Source organism: Suricata suricatta, chromosome 3 (assembly GCF_006229205.1).
Source record: "Suricata suricatta isolate VVHF042 chromosome 3, meerkat_22Aug2017_6uvM2_HiC, whole genome shotgun sequence".
Lineage (NCBI taxonomy): Eukaryota > Metazoa > Chordata > Mammalia > Carnivora > Herpestidae > Suricata > Suricata suricatta.
Genome location: NC_043702.1, coordinates 42,947,184 through 42,968,245, shown reverse-complemented (window position 1 = coordinate 42,968,245; position 21,062 = coordinate 42,947,184). Strand labels below are relative to the sequence as shown.

Sequence of the window (21,062 nt, the reverse complement as noted above, 5' to 3'; positions counted from 1 at the left end):
CTCACAAAAGGTATTCTGTAGCATAAGTTCATTATTTTCTCTTGTTTTTCCCTCTGAGAGTTAACAGAGGTGCCAGCCATCCCTTGTATAACACTCATGTTTATTGATTCATTCCTCCATTTTTAAATTAGTTACAGTGTGCTGGGTATTACTCTGATCTATGAAGTTTATTTTACACAATTTTGTGAAGAGATAACATTACTTGTGGGTTTGTTTTTGTTTTAAATTTTATTAAACCTCCATGGCTCAAAAAGGGCAGAATGAGATGCTGTATCATTCTGTGTTAAAGATGAAAGTTGGGACTTCCTTAATTGTGGGCCCCCATAGCTGTAAAAAGGTGGGAGGAAGCTGCTAGCATCATTTTGATGTTTTCTGCCTCCTGTTCCACAGTGTCGAGTACCCTCTGTGTTCTTTACAGCCATGGTGGTAGAGCTCTAATTAGAGGTGGTAATTAGAATAGGCACAGAAACTTTTGAAGAGTGCGGTAGGTATCCTGCTTTTTTTATGAAGTATAACCTCCTCACAAGAGAACTTTGTTGTAAGGAGAAAAGCGAGGGCCAAGATTTCCCTGTTGCCAGTCTCCCTCAGTGAAGTATCTGGGAGAGGGTTATGAAGTCAGAGCTCTTACATTGGTGTACAACTATGCATAGGCAGGCAGACTCAGGCAGACTCACACACAGAAATAAAAGACATTTCAGTGATCCAGGCAAGACTGATATTTCAGCTGAATCATGAAGGCCATTTACTTTAGTTTTTAGACTCCTGTGTCTGTGCCAAAGTGTTCATCCAAAACTCAGCAAAAAGTAAAAAATAAAAACAAACTTTAACGTAATTTTCTTAAATGAATTTTTTCAAAAGAGGTTTTTTTTTTTTTTAATGACTTGACAGGATGTATCCCAAAGTTTTAATTGAGTTTTATCTAAAACATTGAGAACATTTATGCTTATCTAAAGTTTAGATACTTTTATGAGTTCTGAGTTTTAACTTTGTATTAATATTACATATTTTTATAACTTCGTAACTGGACCAAAAAGACAGTTTTTTAATAACTGATAGCTAATATAATCTGTAAGGTTCTCTGAGAACTTTTAAAACTTTACCTTTTAAAATAAATTTCTCCATTTAAAATTCTCTAAATTTTAGCTCTTCCCTTAATACTACTAGATTTATTCTGCCATAGTTCATTAATATCTCTAGTAAGAAGCACAGGTGATAATTTGTAATATTAGAGATATATCTGATGGTGGAGTTACTGCAGGTTCAAATATGTTAACTGCTGGAGAGCTAAGCCTGTGCCTGGTCTAAAAAAAGGTTTCTTGCCCAGGACACAGGATTACATGATAAAATGAACTCTTGAAATACAGTTCATTCTGAAGAACACATTGTATGTCATGAATTTGTGAAACATGCTAATGTGTGTTGACCTTCACTGTCTTTTGCAGTGAATTTCAAAACATTTCCTATAAAGATAAATTTTCATAGTACTCTACACATTGTATTTAAAAAATTAATTTTGGAAAATATTGTATGCTGTCTTTTTACTTTAATACAAATGTTACATTTATGATCACTGAGGGCCTATTTTGCTTTTTAGCATATTAGTTGATTTATCTAGGTTGGAGTATGTTTATTAACTAATATGTTTAAAGAATGAACAAGTTAATATTTATAAAATGCTTTGAAAAGAGTTAAAAACCCACATAACCTTGTGAAGTATTAGCATCATTTTCATCTTATCATTGCCTTTCCCTTAAAAATGATAAAGTAATCATTTATTCAGGCCCATCTAACCAGTTAGTACTAGAACTCAGTTCCAGGACTACTTTTGCTTAATAACACCAACTTTAGGTCAGGTCTTTGGAGAACAGAAATAGAATTCAGTTAACCTTGGCATTTTTGAAAAGTGGTTGCTTAACTGTAGATTTGTTTTTACAGGGACAATCATAGAGTAATTAAATTAAGAGATAGGAAAGAAATTGTACTCTTTGTTTTTAAGCAGACTTTATTAGAGAAAATCATTACTGGACAAAATAGAGTTGAGATGTAGCAGGGAAGATTAAGATTAGTTATCAGGAAAACTTTTAAAATGATACAACTTTTTTGATACAACCATGAATATATTTTTGGAAGAAGTAGAAGAATCACTTCAGGTTATACAGAGGGTCATACCTTTGATTTAATTGCATGTTTTTGGAAACAGCTTAAGACCGTGCTCCTGGTAAGGATTTTATGGACATTACCCTCAGAGAGAATCTAATACATTCTACTGATATTGTGAGCTAAAGAAGCTGTGCGGGGAGGGAGCGACTCTGCTATCCCCTGCCTAGCATCTACATGTTTTATAGCCATATGTGGCTTGCCATAAATTAGTGCATGATTAGGGCAGGGTGACAGACAGAACCATCAAATCCAGTGTAGATCCAACGTGACCTAGATGAGTTCCAGCAGTGGAGCTGGATCTTTGTAGCTTCTTTCTTAAATGTAAGTTTGAGATAACTCTGCTGAGTTCAAGAATGGCCAAGAAAGATTGCTCCCAATTTTGGATCATTACTGCTCACAAAAAGTGTGAGGAGGCCATCCTTTTCTGAATCCATTGTGCTTTTCTAGAGTATGCCCACTCCCTGCCTATGTTATTTTCTGACCGTGGAATAGTTTTCTATTGTCATACTCTTCCACTAATCTCACAAAATAGGTAAACAGAAAGCTGAGGGTGAGCATAGCTCAGAAGAATGCAGACATTCTTAAATTTATATTTCTGTGACTGTAACACCTTAGGATGTATTTTCATATTCAGTGAAATCCTTATACATACATGTCATAATGCTAACGTTTTCTTCATTTAATAAAAAATTTACATTTAAATAGTTCAAAGCTTGGTTTTAAGAAAAAATTATCCACAAACATGTGTATGACTTATACTTTCTATTCTGTTGAACCATTACCTTGAAATACAGAAGTGCAGTTTTATACAGATTATAAAAAGAGAGAATAGAATGATCATTTTACAAAAGGCTTTTTCACATTACCAACAAATTTATGGAAATTGTCTTAAAATTTTTAATTTTTTTTGAGAGAGAGAGAGAGAGACAGAGAGTGGGGGAGGGGCTGAGAGAGGGAGATAGAATCTGAAGCAGGCTCTAGGCTCTGAGCTATCTGCACAGAGCCTGATGGGGGCTCAAACCCACAAACTGTGAGATTATGACCTGAGCCAAAGTCAGATGCTTAACCAAGTGAGCCACACAGGCACCTCTGGAAATTATCTTTTAAAAAGTAAGTTTCCCAGGGTTCCTGGATGGTTCAGTTGTTTGAGCATTCAACTCCTGGTTTTGGCTCAGGTCATGATCTCACAGTTTGTGAAATCCAAGCAGGCATTCAGTGCAGAGCCCGCTTGGGATTCTTTCTCTCCCTTCTCTCTTCCCCTCCCCTACTCGAGCGTGCTCTCTCTTTCTCTCTCTCAAAGTAAATAAATAAAACAAAAAGAAAGTTTCCCTAATGTAGTAACATATTTGATTTTACAGTTGTAAGTCATATAATACAAATAGTCATTTCAGATGTACACATTTGTGTATGATTATTTTAATTAAAGTTAAATACTCAAAATAAAAATCAGTAATTTGCCACATAAAAATATAAGGTGGCCTATTATCAGTGTAACTTTATGGGAATATTACAAGAAGAGTGGTCATAAGAGCTTAACAAGCAAAATTAAAAAAACATTTTTTTAATTTTCATTTATTTTTGAGAGAGAAAGAATGAAAGCAGGGGAGGGGCAGAGCGAGGGAGACACAGAATCTGAATCAGGCTCCAGGCTCTGAGCTGTCAGCACATAGCCTGATACAGAGTTCGAACTCTAGCTCAAACCGCTAGATCATGAGCCGAAGTTGGACACTTAACTGACTGGACCACCTAGGCACCTCTAACTTTTTAATTTTAGAGAGTGAGAGTGCAAGTGCAAGCACAAGCAGGGGAGAGGGGCAGAGGGAGAAAGAGAGAGCAAATCTTACCCAGGCTCCCCACTCAGTATGGAGCCTTGCATGGAGCTTGATCTCACGAACTGAGATCATGACCTGAGCCAAAATCAAGAGTTGGATGCTTAACTAACTGAGCTACTCAGGCACCCCAAACTTTTTTCAATCTTAAGTAAATGAGTTTTCATTTTAAATCTAATTTGATGATGAGTCTACTGCAAAATCTGAAATCATAATTTTATTAGTTTTTTTTATATTCTAGGTTTCAATTACTACAAGGACAGCTTCTGATATATTTAGCACCCAGTATGTTTTGGATGGCAGCGGCCACATAATTTCTCAAAAACCTTCACATCTTGGTCAAGGTAAAAGAGTAGCTTTGTAGTTTTGCCTTTTCTTGTTAATTTTTTAAAAATTGTTACTCCTTAAATTCAAATGCTTTCCTTCAGGTTTGTTCGTGATAAAGACTAGTTAACTTCCAAGTGAATATTTCAACCCCTACTTTGGTCACCAATCTCTTAAATAATTAAAGTTTTCTCAAGAGGAACTATATTAAAAGACTATGGAGTGTACAGACATTTTAACAGTATTTATTCTTCCAATTCATTAGCATGGTATATTTTTCCATTTCTTTGTCTTGAATTACTTTTATAAGCTTTCTGTAATTTTTAGCATACATATCTTCTACGTCTTTGGCTAGGTTTATTTCTAGGTGTCTTATTGGTTTTGGTGCAACTATAAATGGGTTTGATTCCTTGGTTTCTTTTTCTGCTGCTTCATTATTGGTGTATAGAAATGCAACCAGTTTCTGTACTTTGATCTTATATTCTATGACTTTACTGAATTCACATATCAGTTCTAGCAATTTTTTTGGTAGAATCTTTTGGGTTTTCCACGTAGTGTATCCGCTCATCAGCCAAGAGTGAAAGTTTGACTTCTTCTTTGCCAGTTTGTATGCCTTTTATTTCTTTCTGTTGTCTGATTGCTGAGGCTAGAACTTCTAGTACTGTGTTGAACAACAGTGGGGAGAATGGACATCCCTGTTGTGTTCCTGACCTTAGGGGGAAGGCTGTTGGGTTTTTCCCCATTTGGGATGATATTAGCTGTGGAATAAACTGAGGATTGCTGGAGGGGAGGTGTATGGTAGGATGGGCTAAATGAGTGAGATGGACATTAAGGAGGGTACTTGTATTATAAGCACTGAGTATTATATGTAAATGATGAATCACTGGGTTCTTTCTACTCCTGAAACCAATACTACATTATATGTTAACTGACTTGAATTTAAATAAATTAAGTTTAAAAAAAGACTATGAACAAAAATATTAGTTACTCTTCTATAAAAACTGTTAAGAGGAATTATTTTGCTATTGTTGTATCACTTAGTGTCTTTATATGTGAAGGATGATATTTTATTGAAATGTCTAAAATATTACTAATTTGGTAATTGTGGTAATAAAGCTTATCATTAAGATACTCTTATTAAATAATTAAAATATATTATTTTATGGAAAACTTGAAATATATGTGCAAATAAATAGAATAATGTACCCATCACTCAATTTCAACAGTTGTTAGCTCATTGCTTATTGTTTCATCTAATACCCTTACCCACTTCCTCTGTGAAGCAAATAAATGTATTAACTATTATTGCTCTTTGTAATACAGTTCTTTTATTTTTTATACACTTATGTAATTTTATTACATTTTAGTTGACATTTTATGTTTTTAAGCTCCTCTGCTATCTACTTAAAAAAGAAAAGCTCTTCAGACTTGAGTTTCATGTATCTCTTTTAATTTTTTTATACTGCTAACTTCTGATAATAGAAAGTTTAAAGTTGAGAGAAAGTTGAAGGTATGACCTCTTTAGTTATGTTCAAAGAATTATTTGCTCTGAAAGGATCTATGAACTTTTTTGTTGCTCTTTGCCCTTTTCCAATTTGAATTATAAATTTGTTTTTTAATTTTGTGGTCCCTCATTATAATTTATTGAAGTACTATATTTTTTCTTTAGTTTCTGCCCTCTAATTTTAATATTAAATTATTGTATCTAATAAATACCATTTTTTTCATTAAAATATGTTTTATTATATCTTAATACTGAAACCTAATTCACTTTTTCTCTTATTTTGTAATTTTCAAATGACTGATTACTTTGCATATTAACAATTTATATTTTTGTATCCACACAAAGGAAAGAGTTGGTTGGAACTTCCAAGAAAACACATTTTTTTTTTTGCATTTATTCAGTTAATAAAAATGAGCTCAAGTCAAGCTGTTTGATATATAATAATATTGTACATGTTTTAATTAAAAATAATAGACTGTGATTCGTTTTCTATTTTATGTATTGAAGGTTAGGAAAGAGAAGGCATTACTTATTTATTTATTTATTTATTTATTTTAGTATAGTTTTTTTCCAGAAATGTTCTGACCCCAATTCTTAGGAGTTCAAATTAGGAAACTATTAGGAGATATTTGGGTGACTCTCCAGTAGAGTACTTTGAAGTAATCTAGTCACCTTATAAAACTTAAATGTATTTATTTTTATCTTAGTAGTGGCCAGTCTAATCTGGATGGCCTGTTGCTCTGCATCACTCATACTTCTCATGCTTTCCTGTGTTCATCACCATGGGAACTATGAAATAGCAGTACTTAAATATGGAATCCTCCTGATCTCTCCCCATTTGTTGATTGATTTTTCTTTTCTTGCTGACCTAAGTCTTCTACTTTCAGTTGGACTAGGTATACATTTTAAGAAACTTCTGTAGTCAGTAAATGAACCTTATTTTCTTTAGCATATTCCTTTTATCTTAAGGAACAACATACTTGGGAGATCAGTAGTTGTGAAAATAGTGATTGCCTTTCATTTTTATCTCCTAATTATAGTTGGTTGTCTAGGAAAACAACAAAGAATCAAGCTCTTAGTTTCAAATTGCTCTAGATGGACATATTATAGAAATCTACAAGCACTTTAAAAAGCTTTTTACATTTATATTGCCTTAGTGCTGATAGTTTTTGAGTGATTGAATCACAGACTCACATTTCACCACCAGCTGTCATTCAACTTCCATTTAAATATTTTCTGTGTAAGATAAAACTACAGTACTACCATCCTAATTAATACCTGTGCATTTAGGGTTCTTGTAGATTAATTTCTGCAGTGGTGTGAACATCCTTGCTTAGCAGTTACTCCTCATATCATGTGATCAGAAGATAACACCTAACTATAGATGAAAGGACAACTTACAGCAAATTCTTCTTTAGACACTGGAAAATTTGTTACTCCTTTAATTTTTTTTTTTTTTTAAGATTTATTCAGTTTTGAGAGACAGAGACAGAGTTTGAGTGGCGGAGGAGCAGAGAGAGAGGGAGACAGCAGAATCCGAAGCAGTCTCTAGGCTCGGAGTTATCAGCACAGAGCCAGAAGCAGGGCTCAAACTCACAGACCATGAGATCATGACCTGCGCTGAAGTTGGATACTTAATTGACTGAGCCACCCAGGCACCCCTGTTACCTGTTTAAAAACCATATTTAAAATATTTAAAAATAGTTTACTAGAGACTTCAGTTCTGGTTTTTCTGAGTGTAGATATTTGTTTTATGGGTTAATTTAGCCATTTAAAATGATATATGTCTTCTATTTTAAGACATTTAAAACTTTACAAGAAATGTAAAAATAAGTCTCCAGCTTTTAAATTATCTTACCATTAATTTACTAAATTATTTGTTTTAATCCCATCTTTTTTCTGTTACCACTTCTATTTCTTTTACCCTAGATAATCAGTAGTAAGCTTTCTAAATTGATTTACCCTTATTGATTTACCCAGGACAAATTTTTTTAACATGTCCTAGTACTTCTGCCATAGGAATTTCTCAGGTATCAAAAATAGCATATTTAAAGTACTCTGATCAGGGTCATTCCTTTCTTACCCTGTTACTAGAGTAGAGAGCATCATGTTCTTTGTAAATCCCTGTTAGGTATGACTGTGCATGCATTGAAAGATTTTTTTCATCTTGATACTGAAATTTTATTCATTAAATAGTTTTCGAAAAGTTTGATATATTCAAGCAACCATACCTCTTTACATTAGGAATATAAATATCTAGGTCATGTAAAAATATAACAGGGAACATATTATAGGATTGCAGTTTAATTCTGGTGTTTGTAGAATGTGCTAAAGTTAGAGAGCTGAGCAGTTCTCTTGTAAAATATGATAGTATACTAGGGGCTCCTCCCTATTGGCCAGTATTACTTGGTACTTTCTTTAAGGATACACATTTCATTTAGAATCAACATAGTTTTCCATCATTAAGTTTTATTCAAACATATATAATTCTTGGCTTATTATTTTCAATTTGCTCTGAGAGCACATTTTTAGCTGCTGAAACAATAATTTATGAATTAATATATGGATTAATTATAGTGTGGTCTTTCATATATAACATATTTAAAAATCATAAATTATATCTTATTATAAGAAATGTCATCTTGAACTAAGTTTTGAAGGAAGGAAAGGGACTTGACATAGATTTGAAAGAGATTTTTAGGATAGAACAGATAAGCCTAAAAAAAAAATCAGCAGGTATCTTTTCATACATTTATATTTTGTTTTGCTGATTTCTGCCTGCCTTCCTTCTCACCATCTGTCCACAGCTACAGTATATGCTATTTATTTGTCAAAGGCTAGGGGAGAACACAGATGAGTTAAAGGAACTCACAGAGTAGTGGAATACACAGATGACTAAGTAATGACAGTAAAAAGAAGTCACCAGTGCCTAGGGGAAGGTTAGGGGGTTTTTCAGAAAAGTTATCATTTGAGTTTGAAGATGGTAGGTAAGAAGGGGTAGGAGTTTAAAGGAAAACATGGTGAAAACTGGTTAAAAGGTAGACAATTTCAGCAGAGAAATGGAACTCCAAAAAAAGAACTAAGTGAAATTTCTAGAACTGGGATTAAAAGTTTATTTCTTTTAACCAGCAATGAGCCACTGAACCTTTTTAGGTAGAGGGTGAATGTCATGGTATTTATAAAATTAAATAGCAGAACATTGTAACTCCTACCATAAATTATATCTTATTATAAGAAATATCATCTTGAACTAAGTTTTGAAGGAAGGAAAGGGACTTGACATAGATTTGAAAGAGATTTTTAGGATAGAACAGATAGGCCTAAAAGACTTATGCAATATTGGCAGTAAGAGGGAGAGGGAAGAATCAGTTAAATCTAGAGTATCTGCCTTTGGAAGCTGTTGGATGTTAGTGTTATATGAGAAAGAGGATAGATTTAAGTATCAGACTTAAGAAGGAAAATAATGAGTTCAGGTCTGGGTGTGGTTGATTTAAGGTGGCTTTGGGACATCTAGGTGATGATAATGAATGAGCATTTATTTATAACTTGAATGCTGTCGGTCTCATATGTATATATACATATGAGTCAATTCTAAGATACGTGTTTTCTCACATTTTTACATCTCTGAAAACAGGTTGTGGCTTATAATTAAAAGCCTCCCCAAATCCTTTTTGGAAGGGAAGTTTTGTCTATTATTGGTCATTCATGTGTCGATTGCAGGAATAAACAAGAGTTTCACTTTTTTTTTTTTTTTTTTTTTTTTTGCAAAACAACAAATGCTTTTTGAGACCTAAAAAGAGAAAATAGCCACAAGTGAAAAAAGCTGGGTTAAGTACGAAAGGATTGCTATCATGTGCTAGATATTGAAACTGAAGACATCAGAGGAAATTGCCATATCAGTGGGGATAGATAAAAGAAATCTCTAAGCAGGGAGAGGCTGGTGGGGACCAATTCATGTGTTGCACAGGACTGTTGTTAAGGCATTGTATCATGATTTATTTGGCATATTTTTTCTTTTTCAGAGATTCATAAAAGTATAGTGTTTCTTATAACTTTGATCAAGAGTCATTGGCATACATATAGTAATTGAAACTGTGATAATGGAGGAAGTATCTGGAAAGAACATAGAGTGACATGAGAAAAAGGCCTAAGAAGTCTCTGATGATAGGCTTTGAATCTAATTCTGCTATGAGTGTGTTCTTTGTTGAGCAAGGAGGCAGACTGCCTACCTGTTGTGATTGTGGGGCATGTGCCCTCCTTGATCTCTGTCAACTTCACCTCAAGGTGAACTTGGCAGTGGCCTGTTTACGTTTCCTAAGGCAGAAAAATATAGTACCACAGTGTTACAAGTGAGAAATACCATGGTGCTCCAAGGACTTCAGTTGTGTGTGTGAAGATGATATGTTGCACTTAGGCCAATACCTACATAAAAATGGAGGAAAACAAAAAATTTTTTTTAAATTAAATTGTTAGTAACATAATATGCTGATGAACTTTCCTGATCAAGAGAAAAGAAGCAGAAAAACATCAAATTTGAGCAAAATAGAAATACAGCTTTTTCCCTTGTTTTTTACCCACAAAGATCTTTTTTCTCCAACATGTTGAATTTTTTCTTTTTTAGTAAATTCCCTTTCAAAAATTACAAAAGTTCCTTGTGTCCCTTATTAACTAAGAAAACAGTCCAAACAAATTTGAGGTTTATTTTTATTACCATATTTGTCTGTCTTTTTCAAGCATTCATTTCTATGCATGCATTTCTATTTGTTCATTCAAAACTTTTTTGTTAAATGCCTGTAGGTTATTAATCATTAAAGTGCTGGTGCTGTAATGTCGTATGTGGTAGACAATCATTTGCTCTCATGCTTCGTGTATTCTAAAAGAGGAGGCAGACACAAATTTTTTCAAATATTGGTAATTTCTAGGAAGAAATAAAATGTGGTTTCAGTTTAGGAGAATCAATCTTTGAGAGAGAGGGCATTCAGGGATGGATTCTTTAAAGAGGTGATACTTGGGTTAGGATCTTAAAGTTGATAAAGGAGTTAGCCATGCAAAAGGTAGGGGAAAGACCATATGCCAAAGTTCTGAGGTGCAGGTAAGTAAGTACACTGTGTTGGAGGACACACCAGGAAGAGAGCATTGATAGGAAAGGAGATTGCCATAGTCAAGGATATATATAGGACCAGCCCTTTTTATTCCCTTTTTATTCCCAGCCCTTTTTATTCCCAGCCCCTTTACTCCAGTTATCCAGTGTTATTAATAGTGTTTAAAACAGTTTCATGCTACTGTTAGGCCCTCCCCTACATCTTTTTCATTTCAGGAATTCTTATTTCACAGTTATATTGCAAATACCAGCCACGTTGCCATCTTATGTTTACATTTGGCTAAAATTCTTTGCCTACCAATTTTATTTTCTCATCTTTTGTCATGAAATTTCTGTTTTGATGTAATTCTCATTTGGCTAGTGTTCATCCACCATTGTTTTCATCAGATGTACTTGGGTAATGAACTTCTGAATCGTTGTGGTGTCTTCATTTTGTCCTTATACATAGCCCTACTGGATGTTGTTTCTTAATTATCCCTCAGTCATTTGTGGATGGTCTTCTAGTGTTACAGTTAAGAAACTTGATGCTAGTATTTCCTCATAAGGAACTTATTCTCTCTGAAATTTTCTAAACTTCTTTCCTTGCCCTTAAATAATTAATCCTAAAATTTAGGATTTCCAGTGGAAATATGGTGTTTCTTTCCCTTTCTCTCCATATATATACACACACACACACACACACACACATATAGTCCTACTTGTAGTAAGCTCTTGGAATTTGTACTAAAGACTTTAACTAAAGAAAATTTTCTTCTATTTATTTAGTTAAATTTATATTTGTTTCTTTTTATCTTCCTGGAACTCTCGATTTCATGCTAGGGTTTCCAAATCTTTTATTTTCCTCATGATTGCCATCCATGTGTTTTGTTCTTTGTTATGAGCAATAGGTCAAAGATTGACCTAATGCAGCAACTTTTAGCCTTTCTGACTTTCATTCACAGAGTACATTTTAATTGCAACTCAGCTCATACAAATCTAATCAAAGCAAAAAATTCTTGATACAGTATATATCCTTACTATGTGTGATGCACTCTATTATCTGCTCTTATTTAGTCTATTCAAGACTTTATTTTACTTAAAAAACGTACTAGTTGCTGTATATACTAAATCAGTGATTCTCAACCAAGGGCAATTTTGCCACCCAGCAGACATTTGCCATTGTGTGGAGACATTTTTATTGTTATTACTGTGTTGGATACTGCTGGCATCTAGTGGGTAGAGGCCAGAGATACAACTTCACATCCTGCAATGCACAGGACAGCCCCCTCAACAAATATCAGTAATGCCAAGTTGAAAAACTGTACACTGAATTGATTTTTCAACTCATCGGTGCTTTTTTTCTCAACCCTGGTGGTATATTCATTAGAATCACATGAGGGGATTGATTTAGTTAAGTTCAGATTAGCTCATGACTGGTAATTTTAAAAGTTTCTCAGAATTTGAAAAACACAGCTTTATGGTATAGTAATGAGAAAATATCCAGGCCTAATTGTGTGTGTGTGTGTGTGTGTGTGTGTGTGTGTTAACAAAAGCTGATTATTGACCTGATATGTAAGCATTATAATTTTTATTTTAAATAACTTCACTAAAAAAAACCTTTGTGTTAGATTATACTGTATTTTGAATATTTGTTGTTTAGAAAATGAAATTAAACCAGGCAATTAGACATTATTTTAGATAAGAATTTTTAGTGTAGTAATTAAGGTTATCACATTTGCTATATTTTATCCTTATATCACCTATATATGGTATTTTAAGGTACAGACTAAGCATCATTTCCAGGTGGTTTGAGTATCAGCAGATTATTAAGATACTACATTCTGATGAGCCCATGTTTTTCTATGGTGGTAGAAATAAGATTATTCTTGTTTAAATCACACAGAAGAGATCATACTTAGCCAAGTCAGTCCAATTACAAATAAAAGAGTCTGGCAGGATCAGAATAGGTTGCAAAGTTGAGCCACCTTTGGGTTCCCAGAGTTGGGAGAGGACTGGCCTTCAGTGATAGAAGGGGTTGAATATGTTGTATATAGATTTGAAAATATGTGAAGTTCTTTTCAAGTCTAAATATGCTTTCCTCTTATCTGCCAATAGGTACAACGGTAACTGCTTTAAGATTGTTTAAGAATATACCTGTAAGAAAACAGTTTTACTCAACTGCTAAAAAATGTAAAGATGAAATAAAAAAGATCCAGGATCTCCTCATAAGCTATGGTATACTTAAACCCGACTTAAGGATTGTTTTTATACATAACAAGGTAAGCATTATGATGCTTCTATAAGATTTTTCAGTATATGATATAATAAAGGGACAGTTTTATCTAAATCAGATATGTAAAGTCTTCAAAAATTTGTCCACGTTTGTTTAGTTTATCTTTATTATGTAAAGAGCTTCTTTACTTTCTTATCTGACATCAAAATGAAATCTGATTGAACCTTTCATTTCTTAATTTCTGAGATCAGGGATTCTGCCAGTTGACATCCAAGAAATATTTGAGTGCTACCTAAATATGAAGATGAGTAAGACTTGTTCTTTTCTTCCAAGGAGTTCACAATTTAATGACATTTTTCACCTTCTATTACAAACTGTTTCTTCTTTGGAAGGGTTTTTTTGTTTGTTTTTTAAAGGAAACTACCTTATGTTTTCCCATTGTTCAAGTGAGGCTGATTAAGAAATTCTTGTTGCTTGGTGAATCTTGGCAGAAAGAAAGGTATTTTCTTATAATTCTGTTTTTTATAAAATTCCATATGTGCACTTGAAACATTTAAGAGAGGAAAGTGGAAGTGTGGAAACCCAATGGGAAATTGAAAGCTAACATTTATTGAGGGCCTACACAATGCTACGTCATATCCTAGGTACATTAAACTCCTATAATCCACAGCAGCAACTGAATGAGGTAGACATCAATTTACCATTGTCCTCTGGACTAAACTAAATTAAAGAGAAGTTTAATACTTTGTGTTGCACAGCTAATAAATTGAAGATGGGATTTGAAACTTAACATGCCTACAGAGTGTAGGCTATTTCCTCTCTGCTATCTTGTCATCCCCTTTTAATACATTACATATATATAGTTCTTTTCCAGGTTTCAGAACACTTACCAATAACTTTGTAAGTTAAGCAGCATTATTTCTATTTGTATGAGGAACTTAAAGCTCAGAGTAACCAAAGAAATTGTTAGTATTTTACAGTAATTAGTAGTATTGGGGTCAGAACCCTTTTTCATGCAGCATTCTTTCTGTTCTGTGTCTATTTACTTGTTATTAAGATGATTCTGAATTAAACCAACCATGGTGGGATATTTATGATCAAAATCTTTCATCCTTTAAAAAAAAAAAACAAAAAAAAGAAAAACATTAAGATTAGTCAGCCACCTGTTCCTGTTACCATAGAGCTCAACCACATGATACCTTGAGATCTCTTCCATGCTGTGATTCCTCAGGATGTTGATGGATGGAGGCTCATCCTGCTAGTATAAATAACCCCATGACCTCCTGATCCAAAGGACATTCAGCAATTAAAAGCTGAATGTGCCCAAGTTAAGAAAAGATCAAGGACAGAAGAAACAGTGATTGGGAAGGGAAGACAAATGGAGAAGGTAAAATAAGAAGATAGGAACTTTTTTTTTTTTTTAAGAAAAGCAACTATAAGGAGAAAAGTTTTGAGTATGAGAAAATATAATAGATTAAAACAAGATTTCTGCTTCATATAATGGAAATGAGTATTTAAAGTCAAATATATATTTTCTAAATTTTGGATAAGTTTATATTATTTTCCCAACCACTGTAAGATCATCAATACAGACATTATCTTTTGAGAATGTAAGGTAGTATTTTATAATATGCTGCATTTTATTTTTTTTTTGAAGGATAGCACATCTGAACTTCTATTGAACAAACACAAGTTCCTTGATAGCCTTCAGTAATTTCAGATGCCGCTCAAATCCTAAAGAACATGTTGAGCATATTTTACCATGAAAGTAATGTGAGATTATAAAAAATCTTACAGCAAAATTAAGTAGTAGTAGTATTACATAAGGAGATCAAGGACTGAATTAAAACAAGCAGTCTATCTTCAAGCTTTCTTCCCTTAGTACAAATTACTGTTCCACTTTTTTCTTTCTTAGTAGTGCTGGGTTGTGCTTCAAATACTGAAATATATTGTTAAACCTCCCAGAATAGCAGTGACACATATCATAAATCTCTTTGAACATTGAGTCCTGCTCTGCTCTTAGCCTTTTTCTTTTAAGCATATTTATCATTCTTTATGTGCTTTTAATAAGAATGTTTTGCCTTTGCTTAAAATTTAAACATGACTATATTGATATCTTTTTTGAAATTTTTTTTCTGCTTTATAAACAAACAATCATATTGCGCATAATATGAGAAGTACTATTGCTATTTTGACATCTTGGATTAGATAGTGTTCCTTCTTTTTATGAAGGTTTAACCTGCCAAGACATTCTTTGAATACTGATAATGTTGATGTTCTTGCCAGTATGGTTATGTTAGAAAGAGGTATTTTTCTTCTTTCATCACCATGTTCCTTGAAAGCATATTGAATAATGAGACAGCCAAAGGGAAATAATTTACAAGTGGATTCGGTGACTTTATTTAAAGTAGATATTTGGAGAAATGCTAGAGCCATCCCTTAAATAAGCTCTATAGTCTTCAGCTTTAGTTGTAATAACTGAATTCCTATGAAGTCCTGCTGTGTATATTTTCACATATAATGTAGTTATTTCCTTGAACTAAAAAATTTTCTCATTGTGATTACCTGAAACCAATTTAGTATTCTAGCTTTTTCATAGGTGTGTGAATAGTTTTGTAGATGACTAGAATATAATGTTAAATTGTGATGTCAAATAAGGGATACGTTCATACTTCACAGTTGTTGGTTATTGTGAATATTTTCCTGTGCCTAAATTCCTATTTATGGTTTTAAAAATTGTTTTGAATTGAATTTTGTCTTGATAAAATTAGAGGCCCATAGGTATTGTAAAAGCTGAATTGGATTATCATTGATATCAGAAGGTTTTAACTGTTATAAGAGAGTAGTAATTTAAGGAGTGACTTCCCGCCTACCTACCCTACCTACCTCCATGTCACATTAGTGTTAAGGCTTATTGAGATCAGTTTATTTTTAAGGTCTGGAAGAATGATGACACAGCTTTAAAGAGTTGAGTATCTCTGGCATCAGTCAGGGAAGAGGCAGGACTTTAGCTGGAAACAGAAACCCAGAAAACTGGCCATTGAGAATTGGTAGTGTGTATAGTGGCTCCCTCTCTTGACATAGTTTTCTGGGTCTCTAGGAGGGTATTCTTTTGTGGAGGTAGCTGAAGATTTAAGAGGAACGGGGTGACCAAGAAGGAGAAGGAAGGGACATGTTTATTAGATTATAAACTGAAGATTAAAAAGTGGTAGTTTATAATCTGTATCCCCGATATTCATGATATTCTCTTTGTTCATTGTATTATTTTTTTGCATCTTTTAGCCTTTTACTCAAATATTGTTAAATGTCTCAGTTTTGTTTCGGCTGTGCTATATAAGGAATCAAGAAAAGGTTAACAGTTGGGCCAGTTGTAAAGGTTGTGGGCCCCTAACCCCCATCCCAAGCAAGGCTATGGAGGCAGTATATTCAACAAGAAATTCCAGTTCAGGACTGTAGTTTAAATGCCCTTTTCTTAAATTCCCTTTCCTTCTTCTAGTTCTGACTTTGAAAGTGTGGGTAGGTTTTGTTTGTTTGTTCATTTGTTTGTTTTTAACTAACGAAGCTGGAGGTCTATTCAGATATAGTTTTCAGGTCAGCTTGAGGCTATCAGTCTTGGTTGGTTGGTTGGGGTTTTTTGGTGGTGTTTTGCTTTTTTTGCTGCCTGAAAATTAATAATAACTAAATTCTTTAAATGTTTCTCATGTTTTTTTCTTTGTTATATTCATTTCTTTTACTTTTCACCTAATTTCTGTGAACTATTATACATAAAAGATGAAAGACATATATAAGTCACATTTTACTGTAGTTTCTTTTTTTAAGCTTATTTACTTATTTTTATTTTTTAAGTTTTTTAAGTTTATTTATTTTGAGAGAGAGAGAGAGAGAATGCACGCATTAGTGGAAAGGGGCAGAGAGAGAAGAAAAGAGAATCCCACGCAGGCTCTGTGCTGTCAGTACAGAGCCCAACACAGGGCTTGATCTCACGAACTATAAGATCATGACCTGAGCTGAAATCAGTAGTCGGATGCTCAACAGAATGAGCCACCCAGGCACCCCTACTTAGTTTATGTTTTATTTTGATGTTTATCCATACTGTTGAAGGAATCTCTGAATTCTTCCCCTATTCCCAGCAAGATATAGTTATTTTTCATTTTATACCGTAACATTATTTACATATTTCTATTATGTCATTTTTGCTTAGTTGGTAATGATTTGTGTCTTATCTCCCCTTCTCAGCAGACTCTTGGGGGAGGGAAAACTGCATCTAATTCATATTCTTCATAATACTCAGTGCATAGTGCAGAGTAAAATACTAAATGAAATAGGTGGTGCTAAAATCAAAATAACATAAATTTATAAAGCTCCAATTTTGAACACTCTGGCCTATTTTCGACCAGATGTCACTGGAGAATCCAAAAGGATGAATCCTCAAAAAAGGATTCATTTTATGTGATATGTGGATTCATCCTTTTGGATTCTCCAGTTATCTCTTAGGTCTTTACACAGTATATTCTCACTTGTATTTCATATGTACTATTCCAGTTTGTTTCTTTTCTTGGCAGGTAAATCATTGATATGTCTTCATTAGAACTCGTTAGGAAATACATAAAGACTGCATGGATGGGACAGTGAGGGGAAAACACTTGACAGGGACATAGTCTTTAAGAGTTATCTAATGTATTTTGTTTCTATTAACTTAGTTAAATGGAACTATATAATTATTCCTTTACAGATTCTCTAACCAAATACATCTTACAGTTGCTGTTTATCCTAGTATAGTTCTCTACTTCAAAACAGTAGATTTCTCTTCTGATGGGAAATTTCCAGAGAATTCTGCACAAATCTAGCTTTTTGAGCTTTAGGCCAGTAAAAGTTGATCACATGATCTCTCAGGCCCTTTTCAACTCTGAACCTCTTTGATTTTTAAGGATGTCTACAAAAATCTTAAAAAAGAATTTTTTTAATGTATTTTATTTTGAGAGACAGAGAGTGAGCAGGGGAGAGGTAGAGAGAGAGGGAGACACAGAATCTGAAGCAGGTTGCAGGTTCTGAGCTGCCAGCACAGAACCTAATATGGGGCTCGAACCCACGGATTGTGAGATCATGACCTGAGTAGAAGTTGGACGCTCAACGGACTTAGCCACCCAGGTGCCCCGATGTCTGCGTAAATCTTAAGTACTTCATTTCTTTCTTACAAAATTGGGAGTTTCACATTTCCATCACTTAGAAGTTCTTAGAAGGTGATTGATATATCAGATCACAAAATATAACCATTTAATACCTCCTAGATTCTTAGGTCTTTACATCTGGAAAAGACCACTGAAAATCTTCTTTGTCCTGTCCCAAACCTTTTAGCAAATAAAGTATTTTTATTCCTATTGCTTCCCATTTTGTCTTCACATGACCATGTGAGTGGATTGCCCAATAACTTAAATGTTTAATGTAGCATAAGTTGAGCTAAAGTGCAAATCTCTTAGATTTTAATGCAGAGTTTATTCTCCTTTGCTATAGCTTTTCGACAGCTACTAGATACAGAGCTTTGAGTAGGTGCTATGGAATAATTATGTGATGGCTTGTGGAATAATTACATGATAGGACTTTACCAAATAAGTGAGGAAGATGTGAAAATGTATGAACATTTAAATAGATGAAAAGAAAAATGAAAATTTATTGATTATCAAATGATATTGGTAAATTCTATGAAAAGTAAGAGCAGAGAAAAGTAACATCAGGCTAGAATAGTCAAGGAAGACTTCATGGTGAATATGTTTTGATCTGTATCTTTCTGTGGATGTTTAACAAATGTCTTGGCTAGACTGGGGCTAATGCTGGTATAGATCAGTGTATAGAGATAGTTCTAACCCCCATAAACAAAAGTTCTTTCTTGCTCTGAATAGGTAAAATGCCACTTGACCTGTCAAAAAATGTTTAGAGAACTTGCCTAAAGTCTAAGAGCTTCTTGAAAATAAACTTAAAACCTCTTTATAGCTAGAATTCTACATTCTACTAAATGTAGATGGTAAGGCAGGAGAGGATCAGCAGAATCTCTGAAAAAAATCCCAATGTGTAAGTGAAGGTATTTGATCTGGACAGAAAGCAGAACTGCTCCTTAGGTTTTTATTGATAGGAGCCAGATGAGAGCCCACAGCAGTGAGGTGTAGATGTTCATTGGTAGTTATCAACAGGGAATCTTTAAGAACAAGACCATCTCTCTCTCCTCCATGCTTCTGTGTGTATGTTTCAGATGGGATTTTCAGAACTCTCAATCCTGGAAAGACCTCTCTAGTCTTTCCCTTAAGAATTAAAGTCTTACAACTGTGAAGTGCTTTGGGGCTGCCAGCCCTAATCTCATCATGTATTTATTCCCTTTTATGTCAGTCAGTTAAAGAAAACTGAGTCTCTCAACTCATTGTCACTCAGGACTCTTTTTCTCATCCAAATCATCTGTCTCTCATACATCCTCATGTCCTGAAATGTCCTATTTCATGATTAGTCACAAGTAAAATCCTTTGTTTCCTTAGCCTTTTCTTGCTCTGAAATCTGACTTTCCCTGAGGAATACTACATCCTATGGAGCACTTTCAAATGGTGACTAATTTCTCTGTCTGTTCCTGACCTCATTGTTCCTCATTGCAGCTTCCGGACCATTCCATGTCCTCTCCAGCCCAAAATCTCATTCAGATTTGAATTTCATGTCTTTAGATCCCTAGATCACGATCACTCTGGTGATTTCAGTATCTACACAGTCCTTCCTAGCTTCTCAAATCTTTTACCTTTTCTCCAAGGATTTACTTTTTTCCACCCTACTATAGCTATTAATTCCACTGGCTCTACCATAGACTTTCTCATCGCCAAAAACTGCACCTCCTCCATAGTTTCATTGTTAAGCATTTCACTCTCTGACCATCCCCTCCTGATTCTCCAACTTATTCCCTCCAGCAACCTTCAGACTCTACTGGACCTGTGATCCACTGATCCTTCCATCTTTTAATTATTTCTTATCCATTATATTCTCAGTTCTCTGCCTAAATTATAAGACCCATAATTATCATTCTGTCCTTGGGTACTCCCTTAGTTTTCTTGCTTCTCTCTCATCGAACTGTACTTGTTTGACTAACCAAATCCTGATGAAAGTCTTTTTTTTTTTTTTTTGGTCTTCTTGGTGCCTGAACCAAGCTGAATGTTGGGGAAGAAAATATACACCCATCCTGACTAGTACCACTGTAAATTCATGATCACTAATTTTAGTGCTGCCTGGCAGTCATACTGTATTGCTCTAGTGCACTTTTCTCTGCTGATCTGCATCAGTGTAAACAGACTGTAATGTGCATGCAGATTACCCGGGGTTTCAGGATGCACATTCTGATTCAGTAGATTAGCGAGAGCCTGACATTGTGCATTTTCTTTTTTTTTTTTAATAGTTTATTGTCAAATTGGTTTCCATACAACACCCAGTGCTTCTCCCCACAAGTGCACTCCTCCATGACCACCACCTCTTTTCCCCCTCCCCCTTCCCCTTCAACCCTCAGTTCATTTTCAGTATTCAGTAGTCTCTCAAGTTTTGCATCCCTCTCTCTCCCCAACTCTCTTCCCTTATCCCCTCCCCCTGGTCCTCCATTTGGTTTCTCCTGTTCTCCTGTTAGACCTATGAGTGCAAACATATGGTATTTGTCCTTCTCTGACTGACTTATTTCGCTTAGCATGACACCCTCGAGGTCCATCCACTTTGCTACAAATGGCCAGATTCCATTCTTTCTCATTGCCATGTAGTACTCCATTGTGTATATATACCACATCTTCTTGATCCACTCATCAGGTGATGGACATTTAGGCTCTTTCCATGTTTTGGCTATTGTTGACAGTGCTGCTATGAACATTGGGGCACATGTGCTCCTATGCATCAGCACTTCTGTATCCCTTGGGTAAATCCCTA

The 21,062-nt window shown here is 34.4% G+C and overlaps 1 protein-coding gene across 6 annotated transcripts in view; it reads left to right on the top strand.

Annotated features, from left to right (window-relative positions):
• Positions 1 to 21,062, top strand: part of PMS1 (PMS1 homolog 1, mismatch repair system component) — an 87,419-nt gene that overhangs the window by 22,131 nt on the left and 44,226 nt on the right. For all 6 annotated transcript variants that reach the window (XM_029934254.1, XM_029934253.1, XM_029934252.1 and 3 more), the window contains 2 exons: positions 4,231 to 4,333; positions 13,013 to 13,176. In XM_029934254.1, coding sequence (XP_029790114.1) covers positions 4,231 to 4,333; positions 13,013 to 13,176 — 267 coding nt within the window. The remainder of the gene's footprint in view (positions 1 to 4,230; positions 4,334 to 13,012; positions 13,177 to 21,062) is intronic.